This window comes from Lynx rufus, unplaced genomic scaffold (genome assembly GCF_022079265.1).
Source record: "Lynx rufus isolate CCGP_SWC_20201006 ecotype Redwood Valley unplaced genomic scaffold, mLynRuf1.p SCAF_7, whole genome shotgun sequence".
NCBI classification, from domain to species: Eukaryota; Metazoa; Chordata; class Mammalia; order Carnivora; family Felidae; genus Lynx; species Lynx rufus.
The window spans coordinates 16,594,844-16,622,586 of record NW_025814889.1 but is presented as its reverse complement, the minus strand read 5'-3'; the positions used below and the strand labels follow the sequence as shown (position 1 = coordinate 16,622,586).

Below are 27,743 nucleotides of genomic sequence, written 5' to 3'. Positions count from 1 at the left end.
AAATAAAACATCTTTTTTTAACAATCAGGGAAATGTAAACATTAATGGGCTTTTTTTGTGATATTAAGGAATCAATATTAATTTTTTAGTTGTGATATTGGTAATAAGGTGCTTTTAAAAACGCTTGTCTATTAGAGATTCACACAGAAATATTTAATAATCATTTGCTGCAAAATAATCAAGTGATAGGAAAGGGTGGAGGCAAATAAAAAATAAGATTATCCAGTTGCTGGTAAGTGTTGAGGCTAGATACTGTGTGCCTGGGGGTTGACTATATTACTGTTTATATTTTTGTTCATTACATTTTTATTAGATACCTACTTTTAATATTCAGAATTTATATAACGACAACAGCAACAACAACAACAAAAAACACTTAAAACTGACTTCTGGGGAAGATGGCAGAGTAGGAGGACCTTAAGTTCACCTCGTCCCATTGATACAACTAGGCAACAATCAGTGTAAAAAACCCAGAAAACGACCTGAAGACTGGAAAAACAAATTCACCACAGCTAAATGTAGGGAAGAGGCAGCTTTGAAGAGGGTAAGAAGGGTGGAGACGTGGTGAGGAGTGAAAAAGACTGCAGGAGAGTCTGGGGGAGGGTGGACCCACAATCCCAGAAAGGGGAGAGAAGTAGATTCTCACACCAAGGAGCCCACTCAGGAAAGACAAATCTCCATAACATTTGGCTTTGAAAACTAAACAGACGAAATTTCACAAGGTCTTACAATGAATGAGGCTTAAAATCTGGAAATTTAAAAATCAGTGGGGTTGGCTCTGAGAGAACCGGGAGGGTGAGAGGAAACTGACTCCCAGTCCTTAAAGAAACATTACAACAGACAGACCTGCTGTGATACAAGGTAGAAACAGCAGTTTGAAAAATACCAGGAGCATACGGGAGAGAGATGTGTTTACTAATCTAAGAGCTCCAGCTAGAAGGGCAGGGACCAATGGGACATTTTTCCAGGAACAAAGATGATGGTGGGTGCCATTTTCCTTCCCTGTTCCCCCAGCCCAGACACACAGACATCGGTGGGGCCCACTGCAGCACCTACACTCACTGCATAACTTACAAAGAGCATGCCCTGCCCCTTCTTCCCCTGCAGACACATTCCCTCCAGCCAGGCCTCTGCTTCACGTCCCCTCTTGCAGCAGACCCAGGCAAACCTTGCTAATACCATTCCTCTGACCCCACACACTTCTGAGGATCTGCCCCCTCCAATACATTCTTGGGTTAGCTAATCCAAAGTGGTACCACAAGCCTGGCAGTGTGCAAGCATCCCAAACAGGAGCCAGTATCACACCAAACTAACTCCTGCCCCAGGGAGAGGGAAAGAACCACACACAACCATCAGGGTAGAGGCTTAGCAGTGGGACAGACAGCTGGTCTTACTATAGGTCCCACCCACCAATGAAGGCTTCTTAGGGTACAATACAGGGAAAGTGTCCTGCACTAACCCCACAGGGACCAAACCCTGTCCACAACAGGCAAAGAGAGCCATTGCAGATTACTGGACTGAAGGAAAAAGTGTTTCAGCCAATAGCAGGATGCATGCAAGAGACATAGAAGATTCTCCTGATGCACCAGGTTCTGCTGAACAGGAGACACTGAACTGCAGGGCACTACAGGACTTCTTCTTCATAAGGGCACTACTATCAAGAGCAGGAGACATAGCTGACTTTCCTAACACAAAGAAACAGACCCAGAGAGTTAGACAACCTGAAGAGACAGAGGAATATGTCCCAAATGAAAGGACAGGACAAAATCACAGCAAGCAACCTAAACAAAATGGGGATAAGAAATATGCCTGCTAGATAATTTAAATCAGTGGTTATAAAGATACTCACAGGACTTGAAAAAAAGACTGAAGGACATCAATGAAACCCTTAACAACGAGACAGAAAAAGAACCAATCAGAGTTGAAGAATGCAATAAATAAAATAAAAAATACACCAGATGGAGTAAATAGTAGACTAGAGGAAACAGAAGAATGGGCCACCAACCAGGAATACAGAATAATAGAAGGAAATCAAGCTGAACAGCTGAGAGGAAAAAAAAATTCAAAATGAAAATAGACTTAGGGAACTCAGCAATATTCACATTATAAGGAACCCAGAAGGAAAGGAGAAAGAAAAGGGGTAGAAAATTTATTTGAAGAAATAATAGCTGAAAACTTCCCAAATCTGGGATAGGAAACAGAAATCCAGATCCAAGGGCACAGAGAGCCCCCCAAAATCAACCCAAGAAGGTCCACAACAAGACACATAGTAATTAAAATGGCAAAAAGAAGCAGTAAAGAAAGAATTTTAAAAGCACCACGAGAAAAGAAAATACTTACATACAAAGGAAACCCCATAAGGCTATCAGCTGATTTTTCAGGAGAAACTTTGCAGGCCAGAACGGAATGGCACTATATATTCAAAGTGCTGAAAGAAAAAAACTTGGAACCAAGAGTACTCTATCCAATAAGGTTAGCATTCAGAATAGAAGGAGAAATAAAGAGGTCCCAGACAAACAAAAGTTAAGGGAATTTATGACCACTAAACCAGCCCTACAAGAAATGTTAAAGTGGATTCTGTGTGGCAAGGAAAGACTGTAAGTTAGAGTAAGAAAAGTAGGAACCATGAAAGCAATAAAAATAAGTATATCTATAAAAATCACTTAAAGGACCCACAAAATAAGATGATGTAAAGTATGACACCATGAATCTAAAACATGGAGGTGGGGAGAGGTTTAAAGAATGGGTTCAGCCGTGAGTGACTATCAATTTAATATACAAAATGAATGGAAACCACAAATCAAAAACTAGTCATAGATACACAAAGAATAAAGAGAAAGGAACCCAAGTATATCGCTAAAGAAAGCCAACTAATCATGAGAGAAGAGAACAAGAGAAGGGAGGAAGAGAGAACTACAAAAACAATCATAAGACAAGTAACAAAATTGCAATAAATACTTACCTATCAATAATTACTTTGAATGTAAATGGATTAAATGCTCCAATCAAAGACAAGATGACAGAATGAATAAAAAAGCAAGACCCATCTATATGCTGCCTATAAGAGACCAATTTCAGGCCTAAAGACACATGCAGATTGAAAATGAAGGAATGGAGAAGTATTTACTATGCAAATGGATTTGAAAACCAGGGTAACAATACTTATATTGGATAAAATGACTTTAAAACAAAAGATTGAAATAAGAGACAAAGAAGGACACTGTATAATCATTAATGGTGTGGGGCTCCTGGGTGACTCAGTCAACTGAGCAGCTGACTGGCTCAGTTCATGATCTCATGGTCTGTGGGTTGGAAACCCACGTTGGGCTTTGCATTGACAGTGCAGAGCCTATGTCAGAGTCTCTGTCTCCCTCTCTCTCTCTGCCTCTCCCCCACTCATTGTGCATATGTTCTCTCTCTCTCAAAAATAAAAGCATTACAAAAAAATGTTTTGATGGGGACAATCCAACAAGATGATATAACAATTGTAAATATTTATGCACCCAACATGAAAGCACCCGAATACATAAAAGAGTTAATACAAACAAAAAGGAAGTAATAAATAGTAATACAAAAATAGTAAGGGACTTTAATACCCCACTTACATCAATGGACAGATAATCCAAACAGAAAATCAACAAGGAAACAGTGGCTTTGAATGACACATTGAACCAAATGGGTCTATATATTCAGACATTCTATCCTAAAACAGCAGAATACATATTGTTTTTAAGTGCACATGGAAGATTCTCTGGAATAGATCACACATTAGGCCAAAAAACAAGTCTGATCAAATTCAAAAAGATTGAAGTCATACCGTGCATCTTTACTGAACACAAAGCTATGAAACTAGAAATCAACCACAAGACAAAATCTGAACATAAATATTTGGAGGTTAAATAATGTACTATTAAACAATAAATAGGTCAACCAAAAAATCAAAGAGGAAATTAAAAGATAAATGGAGACAAATGAAAATGAAAACAGAACGGCCCCAAATCTTTGGGATGCACGAAAAGCTGCTCTAAGAGGGAAATTTACAGCAACACAGGCCTACATCAAAAGCATGAAAAATCTCAAATTAACAAGCAAACCTTACACCTAAAGGAGATAGAAAAAGGAGAACAAACAAAACCCCAAGCCAGTAAAAGAAAGGAAATAATAAATATTAGAGCCGAAATAAACAATATAGAAACAAACAAACAAAAAACAAGATCAATGAAACCAGGAGCTGGTTCTTTGAAAAGATCAACAAAATTGATAAAACCTTCAGCCAGAGAGAGGACCCAAATTTTAAAAATCAGAAATGAAAGAGAAGAAATAAAAATTGCAAAGAAATATAAAGGATTATAAAAGAAAACTGTGAAAAATCATATGCCAACCAATTGAACAACCAAGAAGAAATGGATAGATTCCTAGAAACATGTGACCTAACAAAACAGAATCAGGAAGAAACAGAAAATTTGAACAGACTGATTATTAGTACTGAAATTGAATCAGTAATCTAAAACACTCCCAACAAACAAAAGTCCAGGACCAGAGAGCTTCATAAGGTGAAATTACTAAACACTTAAAGAAGAGTTATATCTATTCTTTTCAAGCTATTCCAGAAAAAAGAAGAGGAAGGAAACCTTCCAAATTCATTCTATGAGGCCAGCATTACCTGTACCAAAACAAGATAAAGACACCACAAAAAAGAGAGCCACAGGCCAATATCTCTGATGAACATAGGTGCAAATATCCTCAACAAAATATTAGCACACTGAAACCAACAATACATTAAAAAAAGTCATTTACCGCGATCAAGTAGGATTTGTTCCTAGGATGCAAGGGTGGTTCAATATTTGCAAATTAATCAGTGTGATACATCACATCAACAAAAGAAAAAATAAAAAAACATACGATCTTTTCAATAGTTGCAGCAAAAGAATTTGACAAAATACAACACCCATTCATAATAAAAACCTTCAAGAAAGTAGATTTTGAGGGAATATGCTTCAACATAATGAAGTCCATCTAAGAAAAACCCACAGCCAATATCATCCTCAATGGAGAGAAAAACTGAGCTTTTCTTCTCAGGTCAGTTACAAGACAAGGATGTCCACTGTCACCACTTTTATTCAACATAGTACTGGAAGTCCTGGCCATAGCTATCAGATAAGAAAAAGAAATAGAAGACACACAAATTGGTAAGGAAGAGATAATACTACACATAGAAAACCCTAAAGATTTTACCAAAAACCTACTAGAACTAATACATGAATTCAATAAGATTGCAGGATACAAAATCAGTGAACATGAATCTGTTACTTTTCTTTTTTTTTTTTTTTCAACGTTTTTTATTTATTTTTGGGACAGAGAGAGACAGAGCATGAACGGGGGAGGGGCAGAGAGAGAGGGAGACACAGAATCGGAAACAGGCTCCAGGCTCCGAGCCATCAGCCCAGAGCCCGACGTGGGGCTCGAACCCACGGACCGCGAGATCGTGACCTGGCTGAAGTCGGACGCTTAACCGACTGCGCCACCCAGGCGCCCCTCTTTTTTTTTTTTAAGTTTATTTGGGGGAGAGTGAGAATGTGTATGTGTGTGTTTGTGTGTGTGTGTGTGTGAGGGAGAGAGAGAGACAGAGAGAGAGAGAAAGAGAGAGACCAGGGGAAGGGTTGAGAGAAAGGCAGAGAGAGAATCCCAAGCAGGCTCTGTGCTGACAGCACAGATGTGGGGCTCGAACACAGAACCGTGAGATCATGACCTGAGTTGAAATCAAGAGTTGGATGCTTAACTGACTGAGCTACCTAGGTGTCCCTACTGCATTTCTATTCACTAATAATAAATAAGCAGAAAGAGAAAGTAAGAAAACAGTCCCATTTACAATTACACAAAAATAATAAAATATCTAGGAATAGACTTAACCAAGGAAGTGAAAGACCTATACTCTGAAAATAATAAAACATTGGTGAAAGAAATTGAAGACACAAATAAATGGAAAAACATTCCATGCCCATGAATTAGAGAATAAATATTGTTAAAATGTCTATAATACCCAAAGCAATCTACAGAGGTAATGCAATCCCTATCAAAATACCAACAGCATTTTTCACAGATCTAGAACAAGCAATCCTAAAATGTGTATGGAACCACAAAAGGCCCCAAATAGCCAAAGCAATCTTGAAAACAAAAAACAAAACAGGGGGTATCATAATTCTGGACTTCAAGTTATACTACAAAGCTGTAGTAATCAAAACAGTATGGTACTGGCACACTATTCTGGCACACTATTCTGTTCCGAATAGAAAGCCCAGAAATGAACCCATGATTATATGGTCAATTAATCTTTGACAAACGACAAAGAATATACAATGGGGAAAAGACAGTCTCTTCAACAAATGGTGTTGGGGAAACTGGACAGCAACATGCAGAAGAAAGAAACTGGACTACTTTCTTACACCATACATAAAGATAAATTCAAAATGGATGAAAGGCCTAAATGTGAAATGGGATACCATCAAAATCCTAGAGGAGAACCCAGGCAGCAATCTCTTTGACCTTGGCCAGAGCAACTTCTTACTAGACACATCGCCAGAGGCAAGGGAAACAAAAGCCAACATGAACTATGAACCTCATCAAGATAAAAAGCTTCTGCACAGCTGAAGAAAACAATCAAGAAAACTAAAACACACCCTACAGAATTGGAGAAGATATTTGTGAGTGAGATATCGGATAAAGGGTTAGTATCCAAAATCTATAAAGTACTTATCAAACTCAACACCCCCAGAACAAACAATCCGATTAAGAAATGGACAGCAGACATGAATAGACATTTTTCCAAAGAAGACATTCAGATGGCTAACAGACACATGAAAAGATGCTCAACGTCACTCATCATCCGGGAAATACAAATCAAAACCATGATAAGATACCACCCTACACCTGTCAGAATGGCTAAAATCAACAACACAAGAAACAACAGATATTGTCAAGGTTGTGGAGAAAGGGGAAATCCCTTCCAATGTTCATGGGAATGAAAACTGGTGCAGCCTCTGTGGAAAACGGTATGGAGGTTCCTCAAAAAGTTAAAATTAAAATTATTCCATGACAAGTAACTGCACTACTGGGTATTATTTACCCAAAGGATACAAAAATACTGATTTGGAGGGGCACATGCACCCCAGTGTTTACAGCAGCCTTATCAACAATAGCCAGATTATGGAGAGAACCCAAATGCCCATTGACTGATGAACGGATAAAGAAGATGGGGTGTGTATATACACAATGGAACATTACTCAGCGATCAGAAAGAATGAAATCTTGCCATCTGCAGTGATGTGAAATCTTGCCATTTGTAAGAGTATATTATGCTAAGCGAAATGAGTCAGAGAAAGACAAATGCCATGAGATTTCACTTATATGTGGAATTTAAGAAACAAAACAGATGAACATAGGGGAAGGAGAACAAAAAACAGAGAGGGAAGCAAACCGTAAGAGACTCTTAATTACAGAGAACAAACTGAGGGTTGATGGAGGGAAGTTGGGTAGGGGATGGGCTATTAAGGAGGGCATTTGTGTTGAGCACTGGGTGTTATATGTAAATGATAAATCACTAAATTCTACTCCTAAAACCAATATCACACTATATGTTAACTGACTAGAATCTGAATGAAAATTTGAAAGAAAAAAAAATCCAGATGGCCAACAGACACATGAAAAGATGCTCCACATCACTCCCATCAGGAAAATGCAAATCAAAACCACAATGAGATATCACCTCACACCTTTCAGAATGACTAAAATCCAAAACACAAGAAATAACAAATATTGGCAAGGACGTGGAGAAAAAGGAACCCTCGTGTACCATCGGGAAGAATGAAGACTGGTGCAGCCACTGCAGAAAACAGTATGTAGTTTCCTCAGAAAATTAAAAATAGAACTACCATATGAAGCAGCAATCGCACTACTAGGTATTTTCCCAAAGAATGCACAAATACCAATTCAGAAGGTTCTATACACCCCATGTTTATGCAGCATTCTTTACAATAGCCAAACTACGGAAGCAGCCCAAGTGTCCACCAACAGATGAATGGGTAAAGAAGATGTTGTATATATACAACGGAATACTCTTCGGCCACACAAAACGCAACCTTGTCGTTTGTAAGAACGTGGATGGAGCTAGAGAGTATAATGCTAAGCCAAATGAGTCAGAGAAAGACAAATACTGTATGATTTCACTCACACGTGGAATTTAAGAAACAACACAAACAAAGGAAAAAAGCAAAGACAGAGAGACAAACCAAAACACAGACTCTTAACTGTAGAGAACAAACACATGATTTCCGGGGGGGGGGGGGGGGGGGGGCAGGGGGAGATGGGGGAATAGGTGAAAGGGATATAGAATACATTTATCTTGATGAGCGATAAGTTATGTATAGTATTGAATCTTTATATGGTACATCTGAAACTAATACAACACTGTATGTTAACTCTACTAGTTTTAAATGAAAAACAACACTTAAAATGAGCACACTGTCTTCTATGATACCATCAATATCAGCAGAGTCCTAGCTCGGGGCAGCTGTGAGAGAAAATGTCTCATAGCTTCTGAAACAAACACCTAATTGTGCTGACACGAAATGGCACTTGGAAACGGAATTGTGACTTCTCAGATGCAAAAGTGACTGGTTTTTGCCCCAAGAGGCGATACTGTAGATCGCTCGTGAGCAGTTACTTGGGCATTTTAATGGAGGTCCACAATGATCCATATCTACCCAGCTTGCCTCTAACTATATTCTGTATTGCAGTCTGATCACCTCCCGTTTCTTGGGGGCGATAGAGCCTTCAAGTGGCCTACATCTTGACATTGTTTGGAAAGTGGAGTCACGGCTCTCCTCCAGTTGCAACGGGAATCGCACCGCTAAAATTTCCCAACCCCTGTTTCCCACCTCAAAATTGTTCTCGGCATAACATGCCTTTCCCTGGCTTGTTTCCTGTGTATGACAGCCAGGTAACATGATTTAATTACATTTCAACTTTTCACAGAAAAAGAAAATGAACTGCAGAAACCCGCATCTGTCCTTCAAATGGTTGTGCTAACAGGTCCAGGGAAAGTTCAACACTGAATGTATGGCCCCAGACCCCAATCCCTTCTTTCAGAGTTGGGAGGTTTACCCAGATCACGGGCGTTGTCGGTCCCTTGGTAAACTCACATCTCCCTTTTTCTCGTGACTTCCCAAGAGGAAGGGTGTTGGCAGCAGCAACAGCTATTACGCGACATTCCGAGAGCCCTCGGTGTGCAAAACAGGGCCTCCTGGTACAGATTTTTTAGACGTCATTTCATTTTTAATGCCTTGTCGAGTACAAAGAAATGTGCAAAACAAACATTCTGTCTCCGTCCCTGGCATCCCATTTCTTCTCGGAGTTCCAAAAAGCTGGCAGTCACTAATATAACCAGGACGGAGAGCTCACACGCCTTTTATTTAAAATTAAATAATAGATCTTTACGGCTACAAGCAAACACCACCAAGGCTCTTGCGCCATTGGGCTTTCCATGTCTTCATTCTAGGCAATAGTTCGTGACCCCTCGCCCAGGACTACGTACCAAACAGACAAGCGTTCCTCAGCACTTACGGCAGGTCATAAAAATCTCTCCCTTGGCTCTACGTCCATAATATCATCATCATGGCTGAAACGGACCGAGTCCCAATTTTTGCCTCATCGCCACAAAGATACGATAGCACGTTTGCCTTAAAAGGGCCACCTGAGCTGTCTTACCACAGGCTATGATAAAATAGTGTTTAGAAAATACCTGAACAAATTTAGTCATCAAAAAGCGTCACTCTTTTTGGCACAGTTTGTTTAGTAGGTATGACTTGGTAGTTACATTCATGAAAAGCATCCTTACCTGACAGGTGGAGAGTATTTGTACTATTCAAAAAACTGAAAATATATTCCGTAAAATAGTCTGGAGGCGGCAAGTCTCTTTGCCCCAGACAAACACCTTGGAGGGACAAAGTGATGATCGTCGCTGCCAACCGAGGGAGTGTGTTTTCATCAGCGCCATCCCCGCTCAGTATTCCGGACTTTTTCTGCAGCATTTTGGTGTCCATACACTGAAATCAGATGCACAGTAAAAAGAAAAAGCTTGCACCTCGAAAGCCATTTTGATTAAAATATCTCTAGGATCTCCCCAAAAGACAAAGAAGAGTTTTTCACCTTAAAGAGGTCTGAGCTGTTTGTAGGAACACAACTATCAACATTCTCTAGTCTCAGATAGAATTCTGTCTGGAAAATGCTTGTTTCTTTTATCTGCCCGGACACTGTATTTTCTTTTTTTTTTTTTTTTTTTTTTTTTTAATTTTTTTTTTTTCAACGTTTATTTATTTTTGGGACAGAGAGAGACAGAGCATGAACGGGGGAGGGGCAGAGAGAGAGGGAGACGCAGAATTGGAAACAGGCTCCAGGCTCCGAGCCATCAGCCCAGAGCCCGACGCGGGGCTCGAACTCACGGACCGCGAGATCGTGACCTGGCTGAAGTCGGACGCTTAACCGACTGCGCCACCCAGGCGCCCCTGTATTTTCTAACTCCCACCCTAGTGGTCCTCAGTTACCTAACCTTTCTCACTATTCCCTCAGAGATGTGTCTTCTCCAAAGAGATCTCTCGCTCTTCTTGTTCACAGGCTTCCAGGTGGTGACTTGTTTTTCTCCACCTTCAAGTCCAGCCCACAGTGTAAGGACTTTCAAATCTCTGCTCCCGACCTTGACTTCACACCGGCCTTGCGGCCTCGTGTCATCACAGAGCACTTCCTTTTTAACGCCTGCCTTTAGTCTCAGGCTCAATGCGTGCTAAGTGCTAAGTGATGACCAAAGCTGGCACAGTCTCTGTGTTCTTTGAACTCCCATAGGACATGGGATCTTTTCCATGGGTACCCTGAGTGGTCTTCAATTAAATATGAGCATCTGAAAGGCTAGACTCTAGCCTTACGTGCCCCTAGAACGCCCATTCATAAAAATCTCTCCCTTGGCTTTACATCCATAATATCATCATCATGGCTGAAACGGACCGAGTCCCTATTTTTGCCTCGTCGCCACACCGACATTTACTGAGTACCTACTGTGTGCCAGACGCCATGCTAGGTCCATGACACTATGTTCTCTTTTCATTGTCCCAGAGCTCTGTGCACAGGATACCCTTTTCCCAGACCACCTGGCCAGTGACAGGTAGAGTCCCAATGCACACTCAGATCTGACTCCATAGCCTATGCTCTTAAATACCCTTCCTTTTGTGTAGAGAAATAAACGGAAATCCAAGTTGCTGATGGGCCTTTCCTATCATCAAAGTGAGTTCCGTAGCATCGTGCTTGGGACAGACAGATTAGGTTTTAAAACTATCTCTGCTGTTTGTAACTGAGCAAACTTGGGCCAAATGATTAACTTTGCTCACTCTCATATTCTTATCAGTAAAAAGGGACAAAGCTGCCTACCACAAAGGTTATTAAGATTAGCTCATGTGTGTAAAATACTTAATATGGTAGCTGGTGCACGGAACACGGTCAGCGAGTCTTAGCTACTATTCTTGTTGGTCCCAGTGTCCAGTGGTCACCTGATAGACAGGAGGCTGGAGAAGGTAGCAAGAGCCATCACGCAAACTTTTCCCTAAAGGCTTCAGAGGAGCCACTGATGCTATAAACAAAAGAACAATACAATATGGTATGTTCTAGAAATATCACTCTGGTGGCAAAGTAGTGAAGACATTGCCAGGGATAGAAACTAAGGGCTGAGTGTCTAGTTCGGGAGTTATTTATTAGTCCAAGATACTGCTCGACCTAAGAGGGTAGCACCAGAGACGGAAAGAAATGGACGTATTTGAGGCACATTACAAAGGACTTGTAGGAAAATGTGAAGGAGTCCAAAGAGTTAAAAATGGCTCAGGTTTCGGGGTTTGTCAACTGTATAATGGTGATACCAACCCATTATTCCTCCACGTAAGAGTCAGGGCTAGCAGAGAAGTCTGTAGAGATCCCTGCTTATCTCCCATGGAAACAGCAAACAGTGGGGGGAAAAAACAGGGAGAGGTGGGAGCAAGAGACTGAGCCAAGAAGATAAAATAGTAGTTGGATAAAAGAGAATGAAGGAATAGAGGGATGTTTATACTCTGGGCCATCAGGGAGGGTGGCTACGTTAGCGTATTACGGGGTAAAGCTGTTTCTTGGTGAGCTGGTTAAGGCCCCCCTGGAGTGGCTGTTAGTGGCTTCACCTGCAGAGGCTGAGTCCTGTGCAGACCAAGACCTGGAGCTGCTGGTAATGGCGGGCCTGGTCTGCCAGCACCGTCTGCGGCCTCACGCTCTCTAGTCGGAGACAGCGGCATCCTCCGGTGAGATGCCCAGAGGCCTCCTGTACAAGTCTGGATCGAGTGACTAAGGATTCCTAAGGGAATTCCAGCCCAAGCGAACAAAGGATCCTTCCCAGGAACTGGAGACAGTGCTCTCCTCCAGAAGATAACCGTCCGAGGCCCAGCAAGGGTTACGAGCTCTTAATTCTTCTTGACTGAAGAGGAGGAAAAAGTACGTCTACACATAATCTTGAATTATTTTATTCTGTTCTCGGAATGTTGGCTCTCACATACGCTTGGAGGCCCAGGTATTTGCGGCCTGTGTTGGATAACCAGAAATCTGCGTCGAATATGTACACACCATCTGCTTCGAAGTGGCTGACCTGAACCGATCTTGTATCATATGGATGTTGCACTGAAGAAACTGTATGTGGGCGTACTTCCTTATTGAAGCAGAAACCGAATTCTAGAAAGGAACCCGTTTTCTCAGTTGGAAGTGGACACAAAAATACGGCCTTATTTGGAGAGTCATGAGATGAGAGTTACCAAAATGATGCCCACAAAGACCTCAGGAAACAGTCTTTCCATCTGTGTGCCAATCGCAAGAGAAATTAAACGTTTTTGCAGCAAGTTGGAGGACGTGTCGGCTCGTCGTTGAGCCACAGCATGAATGCACAGACACCTTTGGGCTCCTGGAAGCCAGAATTGAGGCCAAAAACCAAATACGTCCATATACATCACTAAGGACTGAATGACTGCGTTCCCCCAAATTTCAAATGTTGAAATCCTGCCACTTACTGTGATAGTGTTAGGAGGTGCGGCCTTTGGGAGGTGATTGGGTCATGAGGGTGAAGTCCTCAGGAATGGGATTAGTGCCCTGAGGAGAGAGACCTCAGAGAGCTCCTCTGCCCCTTCTGCCATTAGAGGACGCAGTGAGGGGATGGTCTCTGAGGAATCAGGATGGGGGCTTTCACCAGATATCAAATCTGCCCAGTACTTTGATCTCAGACTTCCAGCCTCCGGAACCATGAGAAATAAATTTCTGTTGTGTAGAAGCCACTTTGTTACAGCAGCTCAAAGACACACGTCAATGAAAAATTCAAGAGAGAAAAATAAAACAGGTTTCATGGCACTCTTCAAAATGCACTGGTGACTGTTCAATCAATTCTTTAAGAAAATGTGGCTTTAAAATTTTTCCTACGTCCAGAGCGCTTTATCTGCTCAAACTCCCCACCGCAAGGCAGAAAGCATAAAGTTAATTGAAAGGCCAGCTCTTGCTGGAACAGTAACGAAGGCCGGAAGGGACCAGGTGCCTGGTTCCTCACAGTGGGAGCCACGAGGAAAGCAAAGCACTTCGAGAGACCCCTGAACATGTGCGGCACAAATCAAAAGCTACAGAAGAGCTATTGTCTGTGCTGACTGTCATGAATAATGCTTTTTGCAAGCTGCGTCTTCGGTGAAGCAACGAATGATAAATTCACCTCTCTCACACCGGTTCTGTCTTCTTTTTCCCTGGCCGGAAGGCGAGGCAAAGAGCATCGCGTCCTCCCCACCGTGGGTCAGTTCTTGGAGATCGATCGGAAGCCATGAATCACTCACTTTCACGTTCAGGAAAAGAGAGTTGTCCTGTCACCTGGCTTTCCTGCCCACCCAACCACCCACCTGCCTTCTGGCTAGAACTCCTTTTACAATCATTAGTCATCACCCTTCCCCCTTTTATACTCAGAATTTCAAATGATGTCACTTAACATCCCATCACTAAAACCCACAAATACCTCTCTTAGACGTCCTTGACTGTCATGGGGATAAACAAGTGACAGAAAACAGGGCTCCAAGTCTGCCTCTTAGCAGCAGAGCCAGGTGCCCTTCTTACCTGACTTGTGCCCTTCTTACCTGACTTCGAGAGGTGTCAAAGTATTGCCTGGTGAACGCCAAGATATCTTCCGTCTCATTCTGTGAAAGGAAATAGGAGTCTTCATCCTGCCTGAGGCTGAGGAGGCTGTGCAGGTAAAATTTATACTCTTTATTACTCATGTTGAGCTTAGAAGAACAGATCTCTTCCTGATGAATAATGTAAAAGAGGAGGAGAATAGACACTCTCTGGACCACTTCTTCTCTGAGCTGATCCTCAAAATCTCCTCCAGCTATTAGCAACAGGGCATCTGGTTCAAAGCACTGTGCCAAAAACAAAACATAAAACAACAAAAGTAGAAACGAAGTTTAGCAAAGAGTCCTAGAACACTAACGACCGCCAGATCTCCAGTGCTCATTATTGTACGAATAGGGGGGGAATACGGGTAGGTCTAACAAGCCAGCTTCAAATAAGGTAGTCGTGGCTGGACTTCTACACATTGATGTTGCCCTCCCGGGGAGCCCTTATTCCCTGAGAGTAATCTCTCTCTCTCCAGATGTCCATCTGCTGCCTTGAGTAAAACCCGTTGGCTCTTTGGCGTTTAAGGTAATGACCCCATTGCATTTAGATTGAAATCTAAGCTCCATACAATTTTCTCTTTGGTCTGGCTCTTGCCTGCCTACCTCTCTTGTCTTACCTTAGCCTTTCTCCACATCACTCACTAACCTTCCACCCCTGTGATTTTCCATCAGTTCCACCAAGCTCTTTCCACCATCTCTCGGGTCTCCTTCCCCCTCAATTCTCTGATCTCAGCTTAAAGAGATACCCCGTTGAGGATCCACACCCTACCCAAAGTAGAAAGCCCCGACTCCCCCGTCCCACGTTCTCCAGCACAGCACTGTTCGATGGAAACACAACCCTCGCCACAGAGGCGAGTCACACATCGCTTTAAATTTTCTAGTGGCCACATTTGAAAAAGCGAAATTAATTTTAATAATACATTTAGTAATGTGTCTTACTGAAACCTAGATATGCAAGATATGATCACTTCAACTTGTAATCACAATTTTAAGAAGTTATTTGTGAGCCATTTGACATTCTTTTCGTCGTGCCAAGTCTTCAAACTCTGGTGCGTACTTTACACTTACCAGCACGTGTCGATTCAGATGAGCCACATTATCAAGTGGCCCACGGTCACACGTGGCTGGTGGCAGCTCTAACATATATCACGTTTATTTTCTCCATAGCACTAGTGTTCTAAACTTGCTTTCTCCCCGTGTTTATTTTCGCTCTTCCTTCAAGAACGAGTGGTCCATTAAGGCCAGGTTCTGTCCGTGCACGGTTCTATCCTCAGCATCCAGCACAATGCCTGGCACTTACAAGGCGTGGAATGGAATGAACGAATGCCACCTGCCTCGCCTTTATCCTACCTAAGAGAACGGCTAAAAAATACTTCCATGACACTTTACTTGCTTCACACCCACAGCAAGACGTCTGGCTCATCTAATCTGGGAAGTCTGCATGGCAGAAGGTGTTTCGGGTAACGTAACGGGACAATGAGAAAAAGATACACACAGGGCTATGGAACGGAAGCCCTCCCCACAAGACAGGAGCTGCCTTCCTTCAGAGACAGTGGGGAGCTCCTGACAACTCTCCTAGGATCCCAGAGGCACAGCCACAGAATGAAGGCACGGAGGGATGCCTGTCCTGAGCCCCAGAAGGACTCTTCCCAATGTGGGACAATGTACGATGGTATCTTTTAATCTATTCTCTGAGGTGGAAATTTCAGGTGTCCTAATTCCATGTATGCTGTGTGTCCCACCAGATAACATCTGGGACATACTGTCTGAGTCAGGAAGAAACATGTCATCTGTCTCCAAAGCAAAGCATTAATCACATTCTTCACAAGCCATACAGGTTCTGTTCTCTCCCCAACTCAACTGCGATGGGGTAAGAGTTCGGCAAAAAGAGAGACATCGGCTTCCCATCAAGTCATTCAATGTGACTATTGAGCTCCACCACTGAAACCACCCCAGCACATTTCTGTTTCTTGAGTAGCAGACGAGAAAAGTCCATGGGTTGGTAGCTATTGGCGGGGCTGACACCAAGACTCAAGGAGGTTAGTCAACTGAAACATAGTGTCATCAAGCCTCTCTTTGTAACATACCGCCTCCTGAAACCGAACTATTGATAGCATTAGCTAGCCTTTACTGGAAGCCAGGTGCCCAGGATTGTGCTAAACACCTTATGTGTTTGGGCATTCCTCAATCTAATCGCTTCTGGAAAAAGTCAGATAATGAGTTTTTTGATGGTAAGAACATGATTCCAAAATTTTAAATAGAAAACAAAATGGCCCCAGCCTATTTGATAAGTCACCAACTATTTCTGCAATGATGTAAAGAATTAGAGTACCAATTCCTCAATTATTTGGTGCCTCGTGAATTAAACAGTGGGTACATTTGTGTGCACAGGATCCAGCATGAGGTATGTCCTCCTTCTACAAGGAAGGTATACCTATAGCATATGTGAAAACCAAGTCTACAAAAGGGTAGATAATGTACCTAAAATCACAAAGCTAATAGTGGTTGCCCAATCTTAATTCCCACTATGCCAATGATTCGCTTTATTTGTTTATCTCTTTGCTTTGGGCCATGAAGAATTTGAGCTGTAGACCCACCTATGTACTGAAAGTACAACCCCTTCAACCAGTAATTTTCTCTCCCTCCTGTTTGATAGAAAAAGAGGTCAATGGGGAGGCCAAGTAATTGGTAAGCCTCTAATATAAATCAATGAGAGAACATAGTACCACTTGAAGATTGAATGAGTTCCTGTTGACAGACTTTCAAATGCTGTCTAGGCTGTTTGATGAGGTTGAGTAGGTAGGCAAAAGGGTATCAGTGACACGAGAAATGGGACCTCCGTGAAGCCACCAGACCAGATACATGTGGCCAGAGCTTGGTTGATAGCACACAGCAGAGTATATGGCTACACTTCACCCATCCGATGTGCCTCACACTCCTGTCCATTTGTGGTTCCTCTTCAATGTACCTTTCTAGGATTGGAATAGGAGGGATGTGGCCTGGGGCAGCAGAGGAGAGGGTAAGATCTGAAATCATACTAATGTTCGCTCCAGAAGTGGTTTCTAAAAAGCATATAACATGGAAGGTCAATTGCTTTTGACTGAAAATGTTTTAAATACCTGTGGAGCATCTCATTTTGTCTGACTAGAATTTCAGTCATCTTGAATGAACAGAAGTTGCCCAAACCTTGCTTTAAGTTTCTGAGACCTGCTGGAATAAAGCTCAATTGCGAATCAAATGACCATGAATTGAAAACCTTCTGCCCTTTTATGATATTTGATTCTTCTTTTAAACGTGTATTTATTTTTGAGAGCACACAAGTGGGGGAGGAGCAGAGAGAGAAGGGGATAGAGGACCCGAAGCGGGCTCCGTGCTAACAGCAGCGAGCCTGATGTGGGGCTTGAACTCACAAACCATGAGATGATGACCTGAGCCGAAGTCGGTTGCTCAACCGCCTGAGTCACTAAGGTGCCCCCGAGACATCTGATTCTTAAAGGAGTTACCTTTGTACGAAAGACAGTGGCTTGAGGAAAGAACACTGTAGGAAACACCAGAAAATCGAACAGACATTGACATGACAAAAAGCACCATGGGGGTTGATGGTGGACTGCACTTTCCGGTTCATCATCACAAGATTTGTTTCAGTTGTTAGAGCTGTTAGCAGTGGCTGGGTTGTTTTGGGGGGAGGACGTTTAGTCCAATTTTGCAAATACTTACACCTCATAGGCATCAAGACCCATCCAAAGCACTGACCCTGGTGAAGTGATTCTTTGTTAAAGAAGAATGGACTCATTCAGGAATAATCCATCGATTTTCCTTTTAATCTTGTCATGTGGGGCCTAAGTTTTTTGGGGAGAAAAGCACAGATTCTGGATTCCAATAGCCAAATCAGATCACCTCCCCCAGCTGTTGCATTCAGCTTTGTTCATTGCTTATGCGAGGAGAGAGTCTCGGTAACAAAAAGCAACAGGAAATCTTTCTTCTATGTTAATAGGAGTTGTCAGACTTGATAAACTTTAAAATTTTTAGATCCAAAGATGCTTAAAGTTGATTTGGGGTTCTGGATAAGCCCACTGGCCTTTTTCAAGTTCTTAGGCTTTTACAAGGTCTTCTGGGGGGAGTGGGTTGTCTTAGAATTGATCATAAAAAGGAAATTATATTTCTTCCTTTTCCTGCCAAAGAGTTGGAGGGGTGTTTGCTGATGGCAGACACTGGCTTTTTGTGGACCCATGACCAGATTTTGTGGCATTTCTGACCGACAAAGAGATAAGTCTTACTGAGAAGGGTTAAGAAACCTGTTAGATCAACAAGTTAAGATAAAGCTCGATGCTGTCCACTCTTCAACGCAAGGCAGGTTAAGACAAACTCGGGAGGGAGGTTGAATTAAATGCAGGACCTTAAAGCAGTGGTTCTCTACCTTGAATGTGTCTGAGAATCTCCTGGAGGTCTTGAATAAACACCCCCAGCCCTGAACAGTTGGGGGAGGGGGGGGGGAGGGGACAGGAGGGGGTGCTGAGGAGGATCTTATTTCCCAGAAGCGCTGCATTGGACATGTCCACAACATACAGGAAATGTGAGGGCACAGAGAGAGCTGGCGCTCTCGTGACCCAGCTAGCTCACATATGGCCCTGCGGTCCTCACAGAGAGCTCCCCGGGGAGACGACTGGCACTTTGGTCTTACAGATGAGAAAGCCAAGGTTCAGCATGACCTAACAGCTGGAAAGTGCCAGAACAAGGATTTGGGCCCAGGGCTGGCTGACTCCAGATACCAGGTTCTTATCCCTTCACCGCTTCTGGAACTCATGTAGGGTTATGGTTCTCATCATTACTGAAGTGGAATTTGTTCTCTTAGAGTTACTTAATCCCTCATTAAATTCATTAAAACTGCAGTCTAGCCCTTCTCATTGAAAAAAAGAAACCAGGCCACGATCAGGCAAGACTGTCCATTTTCAAAGGCTGAAGTTTGAATGGATTTAAGTGCACAGTGCTTTCAGATAGTTCAGATTGATTTACACACACACACACACACACACACACACACACACACACACCCATTCAGTTTTTACCTAAGCCTGAAATAAAATTGGAAACTTTTCGTCTCCCCCCCCACAAATTTAAGACACTCACTTCCCTCTTTTTTTCAGACATTTAGGGATATGAGCTCATCCCCTTGCCCTCTTTTTACCACAGAATTTCTAATCTAAACCCTGCCTCTAACTGGACGAAGTTCCTAAAAAGACACAAAAGATCCAACGACAAGCTAAGCCCTGTGGCTTGTGCCAGAATGCAGATGCTTGTGAAATCAATAGGACACTGTTTCTCCCCGGCTTTTTATGAATGACGTGGAGAGATTTCATGGAATCCTTGCCTATGGGTGATTCAGGTGAATTGTAGCCCTCTGAGCAAGTAAAGCTGAAATTTGCATTTATTTTTTTTAAGGTTTATTATTTATTTTGAAAGGGGAGCCAGAGAGAGAGAGGAGAGAGAGTATCCCAAGCAGGCTCAGCACTGCCAGCACAGAGCCCGAGGCGGGGCTCAAACTCGTGAACCGTGAGATCATGACCTGAACCGAAATCAAGAGTCAGACACTTAACTGACTGAGCCACCCAGGCCACCCCATGACTTTTTTTTTTTTACCTCAGTCTTTTACACAAAGAAATAGCAGCAGCAAGAGGGCGAAGCTATTAAAGACTGTGTTTCACTTCATAGGAATAAAAATAGCTGAAACGGAAGCGAAATTGGCCAAAGTCTCGATAATGTCACAGAAAACAAAAAGTGCAAAACAGCGTCTCCCTCTGAAAAACAAAACAAAACAAAACATAGAACAATTTTGCATGTTTACATTCCCCCTAGCTTGACTAATATTCAAACAGCCTTAATAAGGCACTTTATGTCATTAGAGGAGAACATTTCCCCACAGCAAATTCTCAGAGGACATTAATAAGACATGACTCCTACTTATTTCCATGGGGAAGTCTCATGTTGCTATATATATAAATTAATGTCATCACAGATGAGTTGCCTATTATAACACATGTTTGCTCTGGGGACCCTTGGGAATTTCACTAATTATTGAATTATTCACTGTTTGCACAGAGCAGAGACAAATTCTATTAGCAGACCCTTCTGTCATGAAAGAAAGAAAAACCAAAAAAAACAAAAAAATAAAAAAACAAAAAACATAAAAAACAAAAACACTTGGCCAGGAAATGTTTTCCCTAAAACTAAGCACGATTGAGAAAGTCTGCCAAAATTTTTTTGCTGGAGGCAGTTACTAGATTTATTTATTTATTTATTTATTTATTTATTCATTCATTCATTCATTCATTCATTCATTCACTCATGTCTTCATTTATTTATTTGTAGGTTCATTCTGGGAAAAAAAAAATCTCGCCAGTCAGGAAAGGGATGGTGAAGAGTGTTTTTGTCTATTTTTGGGTATAATTAAGACATGGGCTCCGACCTCTGGTGAGGCTCCTGTCAATTCCCCTACCCTGACACAGACATTCTGATTCTACCTTAAATGCTGAATTTACATTAATGTGGATGTTACATTCATGTGACCTGCAGCGAATTTTTTTTTTTTTTAATTCCATCCCAGGCAAGTTAATTCAACCTCATCTATGGAGGAAGAAGTCTCCACATAGTATTTGGTGAGAGCTGCCCAGACAATGCTGAGGTGCAAACAGGGCGTCAGTCGCCTGGCAAACCGGGGGTAGGCTGTGGGCCCAGGCCGCAGGAGCCACAGACCTCATTTCAGCCCGGATACCTCATTTTTAAGAGGGTGATCACCCAATTCATTAACTGCCCACCATGCAAAATACTAGAAAACACCAATCAACAATCAGGGTAAAGTACTTAAAAATCCGACATTAAGGGTGCTTGGGTGGCACAGTTGGTTGAGCATCTGACTCTCAACTATGGCTCGGGTCATAACCCTACGGTGCTGGGATCGAGTCCCCAAAGGGACTCAGTGTGGAGTGTGAAGCCTGCTTGGGATTCTCTCCCCCGCCCCCATCTCCCTACACCCCTCCCCTGCTCATACATATGCATGCTTTCTCTCTTAAATCAGTAAACTTAAAAAATTCAACATTAGACAAATATAATAGTACTATCATTGTGCCATCAAAAACAAATCGTATCTAACCAGTGACGCACAAGTTCACGGCAACCACAAAAGAAAAGGGGGGGGGGGGAGATTAGTGAATCAGAAAGAAGAAAGAACTGAAAGTTCATGCTTGTGGGCACCTGGGTGGCTCTGTCGGTCAAGTGTCCAACTCTTGATTTTGGCTCAGGTCATGATCCCAGGGTTGTGGGATCAAGCCCCACACTGGGCTCCGCACTAAGCATGGAGCCTGCTTAAGATTCTTCCTTGCTCTCTTTCCCTCTCTCTCTCTCTCTCTCCCCTCCTCGGGCACCCCCCCCCAAGTTTGTGCACGCACGGACTCTTTCTCTCTCTTAAAAATAAAACGTTCACACTTACAGGGGCGCTTGGGTGGCTCAGTCAGTTAAGTGGCCGACTTCGGCTCAGGTCATGATCTCACGGTCCGTGAGTTCAAGCCCCGCGTCGGTCTCTGTGCTGACAGCTCAGAGCCCGGAGCCTGTTTCAGATTCTGTGTCTCCCTCTCTCTGACCCTCCCCCGTTCATGCACTGTCTCTGTCTCAAAAATAAATAAACGTTAAAAAAATTAAAAAAAAAAGTTCACACTTATAACTAAATACCTCTGAACCTGCACAAGGGTCGTAGAAAGGCTTCTACAAACATTACCATTTTACTACAACAAGATCCTCCCTGTTTTCAAGTACTATTTGTAGAACGCTAAATGACTTTCCGTATCCTAAATATGGGAGACATGATATCACAAGGCACAGCCCACTTGGGTACTGCATTTGAGTTTGCCTTACTGAAGCAAACGGCTAGAGAAGCCACTGCTCTTTCTTGAACGTTCCCTGGTACCTGATCCCATTCTGTCACACTAACCAGATGGCAATCTCCTTGCATTCCGTTTGTCCTCCGTGGGCAGCCAGTTTTCTCCATCAGTGTTTTGAGGAGGCTTCCAGAATGGTTCAGGGGTGGGGGATCGCCAGCAGAGAGAGCTCGTAGCACTTCCGTCAGGTGGCCCGGACTCCAAGTGCTGCCGCTGTCCTGGGTTGAGGGTCTTTCTGTCTCAGTAGAGGGAACAAGGCTGAGGAGAAGGAACAATGGCACCCAAAATACCGGAAGCTTTGTCCAGAAGCACATTTCCACTCTTCCTTTACCTCAAGTCAGTGTCTAAGGGAGTTGGGTGGCTTGCCGTTCACGGTGTAAACTTGTAATGGGAGGAATTTCTGTGGTAAAGGGGGAAAATAAAGGCCTTAATTACCGTGGCTGCAACGTGTTTGAAAGGATTCATTAATTGGGTGGCTAAGCTGATTTGCAATGGCAAGCTGTTTCTGAACAGTAGGGGGTCTGTAGGTCATTTATAACTGCGAACAGCAGGAAACTATCATGGCTGGAGACTTTTGAACTGTAGAACATCCAAGAAGTTTGTCACACTGCCTCCTTCTAAAATAAAAAAGAGTAAAAAAAGTCAGGAAGAGTAAGTTTCTCTGTTTATCTTGCACGGGGTACAAGTCATAGGAACCAGACAGGAAATACCCTCATTTTATCCCATCCTAATGTAGAACTCTGTGAGGTGTGGTTCTCATCACTCGAGTAAACAAATAAAAATAAAGAGAAAATCAATTTCTTTTTATTATTACTATTTTTTAAGTTTTTTTAAATGTTTACTTTTGAGAGACAGAGAGAGACAGAGTGCGAACTAGGAAGGGGCAGAGAGAGAGAGAGAGAGAGAGACAGAATCTGAAGCAGGCTCCAGGCTCTGAGCTGTCAGCACAGAGCCCGACCGGGGTTTGAACCCACGAACCGTAAGATCATGACCTGAGCCGAAGGCAGATGCTTCACCGACTGAGCCACCCAGATGTGCCTGAGAAAATAAATTTCAACAAATTACGTACATCATGCTGAGTGAGAAGGTTTTAGATAAGAAGGGTACTATGGAAGAAAATTGTCACGTCCAGAAAACACTGGTCATTTTCCAGTTTTTAATTTATTAAAAGTAGGAGCTAGCAGAAAAACAAGAGTGTTTCAAGACCACAAGAGCCACAATAAATCCACAGACTCAGTGGTCTGTAAAGGCATAAAGGACAATGTTAGAGCCAATCAGCTTTCTGAAAAAAAAAAAAAAATTAATCTCTTCAATCTGTTGCTTAAGGAACACAAATTGTTAACAGCATCTCATGTCAGATCTTGGCCCAGAAATGACCTAATAATGACTGTGGGGTAGTAACAAAGATACTGGGATTACTTCCACAATTAAAAAAAAAAAGAGAGAGAGAGTTTAAGATTCTTATGTTAGCCTTAAAGAATGACAGAAGATGCTACAAACATTTCTAAACGCAGTGCTTACCGTTAGAAGAAAGATAAATGGCTATTTCTCTGGAGCTCTGTGGTCTTCTAAATCTCGGAGAGTATTTTGTGATTACAAAGTCCTCTGGTTTTAAAATTCCTTGACTGTGCATTGGAAGCAGGAGAGGATTATTTCAACCCAGAGACGTTTTCGGTTGCTGTGGAGAAAACTGCTCCGGGGATACCAATGAAGGCGGGTAAAAGTGAGAACTTTCTGTCTGGCTGATTTTCAGGAAAATCAAATAAAAGTTGGCTAATGAACCTAACGTTTTAGATCAATATTTACCAGTTCTCTTAGAAGTCTAAGAAAAACCTAGAATTTCTTACAGTCACGTGCCTTTGAAGAGACAGATCTAGGTCAAAGGATTCCACCTTGCAGGACGGAAAGGCTTTAGTGTTAGATCGAGATTTCTTTTTTTCTTTTCAGTTGCTTCTCTGTTTTATCAACCCTCAAACCAAAGATTTATTGAAAAAGTAAGCTCTTTAAAGCCTTAATTTTATCAGGTGCAGAGGTTTAAAAGGTTGAAGGCATTCGAAAATCTGTAAAAAGCTGTCTTTAAACAGGAGGAAAAGTCTTTACTGGAGGCATAAAGTTCTTACCCGGGAAGTAAGTGGATGGGAGTGGGGAACTTTAATTAGGGTGTATATTCTGACCCCAGAGTCTGTGATACAAGCGCCCTGTGAAACAGGCTCTCAGCAAATTCTTACGAAGGAGTGACTGAGAGAACAAAGTGGCAAATTGTATAGGAGGTAAGAAGCTACAACCCACGATTTCAAAATGCACAGAGTGCATGTAAATAGTACATGAAAAACAAAGAGAAGCTGAAGGATGAAGGGAAGGGACGGAGTTCCGAGTTCGGGCCCTGGGGTAGGAGTGGGGAGGGGAGGGGGCTTCTGGAAGGAGGCGGAGGAAATGAAAAGAGAAAGCAGTTGGGAGGATTAGCTCCTCCGTCACTAACTGGGTATGAAAACTGGCAGCAGCAGGGTGAGGCCATCCTAAGAGAACGCTGCTAATACTCACAGAAACGTGGAAGGCAAATGCTCCCAGAAATGCCCGGCGTCTCTTTAATTGCACATCACGGAGCCCTTGGATTTGCCTAAACTGCCAAGGGCAGAGACCTGGCCTGTTTCTCCTGAGCTCTCTGGTGAGATGAGCTGCAGTTAGTGTCCAGAATCATCAGGCCAGCAGAGGCGAGAGGAGCTGGTCAGGACCCGCCCCCAGTTGTGACCCCAGTCGGGGCGGAGAAGGGCCTGGGCTCAGGACAGAGGGACGTGGCCAGAGCCCCCTCCATCTCCACAGGGGAGACCATCTCAGCCCCGGGGGTCTCGGGGGTCGTCTGGGAGGTGACTAGAGCAAAGTAGTCCAAAACCTACTGAGCACAGTATCACCTCCTCCCATCACGTGCTTTCAGTCCCTCAGCTTGACCTTGTTTCCAGAATTAAGCCCTGGCTTCCCGGCCCCGCCCCAAACCAGCAGGTGCCGCATCTGCCTTCCCTGCCCAGGTCTCACTGCATAAACTGCCGGGTTGCAGCGGAACCGGATCCTGATTCGCTCTAACCTCTGGTGCCAGGACAGTGCCCCCCTTCCGAGACTTGGGGAGCTTTTTCCCGATTCCCCTATGCCGGTGTCCACCCCAGAAGTCCTATTTCCCAGCCTCGGCTTCCCTGTGGCTAAGGGATTCGCTCCCGATAGGACCCCAGCACGTGACCTCCTGCAGGAATTCTCCGCTGCTCCCACCGCCTGCAGCCACCGCACCCACAGCCGCTCGACACCCCACGAGGTCGACTGCCTCCCCCTGTCACGTGCCCGAGCCTGCGCTGTTTGCCCCCAAGGCTGGCTGCGCCCCCACAGTCAGCCACCGACCACGTCCCTGTCCCTGTCCCCGTTGAGATGACGTTCAGGTGGGTCGGGGGGAAGCCCTGGATGTGGCCCCAAGTCCAGCCAAACCGCGGAGGGCCGGCAGGCGGATCGGAAGAAAGTGGGAATAATAAAGGGTAAGGAGACACTTGGCGGAACACGGCTGGTGTCACCTTCTCCTGACTCTGGGTCGCAGCCGTCTGCTTCCCCCACAGGCCTGAAACCAACCTTTCTCAAACATGGTTGTATCTGCAATCGAAGCCAACGTCGAGGGGTAGTACGTTTCAGATGTTAGCTAAACAAATGCATAAAGAAGGAGCTAATTTCCTCCTGACTGGTAGTTGCAAGGCATTTAGCCCCCTTGGGACCACTCACGTCTGCTGCAGTATGTCTTGATGTACAGATACTTTGTGCCATCATAGGAAGATGCAGGGGACCGGAAGTGGGAGGGAAGACAGGGACTCACCAGTCCTTCCTTCAGCGTGGATTCTGTGCCTTTTGGTATATCCTACCTTTCAACTTCTTCAGGTCTTATAACGTATTGACATGGGTTCCCTGCCTTGACCTAGAAAGAATTTAAAGGGGCCCACTGGGAAACGTAAAATACAACACATCAGCAATTTAAGAGACTGAAACGAGGAGAAAGCCATCTTGTGGATATAGTTCTGGCATGCCCAGTACAGTTTTGCAGGTTGTGCACTGTACAACTTTAGGGATCATCATTCACTTCCGTAGTCATCACAGATTTATATATCCATTTCAACAATTTGCCAGCAAATTTCCTCAGGAAAGGAGGCTTTGAGCTGGTGACAGGGTTTCGTGCGTGCCTCTTCAGCATTCAGCCTTGGGGGGGGGGCGCGTTTCTCGGGCAGTAATAGGAGGTCCTACAACTCTGAGCTACCTCTGGGCCCAGTTTCTCCCCAGGTGCTCCTTTACGTGGTCTTCTTCCCTCTTTTTCCAAGACACTAACCTCTCTAAATAAAAATGTTTATTATCACTTTTTGAGTGTCTTTTATGCCTAGGCATGGTGCTAAGCAACTTCATGTGTATTTTCTCATGTGATATCGATGGAACCTAATGAACTCATTGTACATCTCAGAAATACTCAGTGTCACACAGATGGTAGGTGCCGCAAGAAATCCAGGCCCATCGGCATTGAAACTGGTGTTTACGCCATGGAGCAACCTTGGGTTGTGACGAGGTCCCTTGATTCTACTTATAAGTGCAAGCTTCTCTTACAGCACAGCATGGGTGGGGGGCGGGGGGGATACACAGAGGAATCAGAGGAGAGCCCATCATCAAGGAAATGATCTGCTACATTCTGATTTTCGAATTCTTCCCCAAACCTTTCAGCCCAGAAATTCTCAGAGGAAAAAAAAAAAAGTAAGCAAAAAATAGAACTTTGAAACCAACAGAATCTCAGGTTCTACTTTTCAATACTACCTAACAGGGCAACCTAGCAGGCGTGTGAGACAAATGCTACCTGTTCAGGAAACGATGTCTCAGAGGAAAAGCAGGATATTCCACTGAGAAGACAGCCCCTACAGGGTAGGGACTACCTTACACAACTTCTGAGTCTGCGACACGGAAGTAACAATTAGAAAATGTCAATCTGTTTTGACTTTAGACCTTTCGGCCATCTTCGATTTGGAAGCCGATAGTAAAAATGATTCTTAAAAGAAACACACATTTCATGTGCAGCTTTCAAGCAACATTCTTCTTCTCCTTACGAAAGCCATATATACTCACTAATTAAAAAACCATAGGGGCGCCTGGGTGGCTCAGTTAAGCGTCTGACTTCGGCTCAGGTCATGATCTCACAGATCACGAGTTCCAGCCCCGCATCGGGCTCTGTGCTGACAGCTCAGAGCCTGAATCCTGCTTCGGATTCTTTGTCTCCCCCTGCCGTCTCTCTCTGCCCCTCTCCCACTTGGGCTCTGTCTCTGTCCCTCAAAAAATGAATGAACGTTAAAATTTTTGTTTTTTAGTTTTTAAAAATAAAAAATAAAAGAAACTATAGAAAACACCTAAGAGTATAAAAAAAAGTGGCCTCTGTATTATGTGTATCTTTTTTAGTTTATGTCTTTTAGTTTATCTCTACTGATTATTTTAACGAAATTTGAATTATGTTCTATGCATGATTTTGAAGCTCATCGTTGTTATTCATCTCAGGTCAGTCTTGCCG

The 27,743-nt window shown here is 43.3% G+C and overlaps 1 protein-coding gene across 3 annotated transcripts in view; it reads right to left on the bottom strand.

Annotated features, from left to right (window-relative positions):
• Nucleotides 1-22,494, bottom strand: part of SLC39A12 (solute carrier family 39 member 12) — an 84,679-nt gene extending 62,185 nt beyond the window's left edge. For all 3 annotated transcript variants that reach the window (XM_047067414.1, XM_047067415.1, XM_047067416.1), the window contains exons 1-3: nt 22,234-22,494; nt 14,214-14,495; nt 9,893-10,100 (exon numbers count right to left, since the gene is read on the bottom strand). In XM_047067414.1, the coding sequence (XP_046923370.1) occupies nt 9,893-10,100; nt 14,214-14,495; nt 22,234-22,494 (751 nt within the window). The remainder of the gene's footprint in view (nt 1-9,892; nt 10,101-14,213; nt 14,496-22,233) is intronic.
• Nucleotides 22,495-27,743: the final 5,249 nt, after the last annotated feature.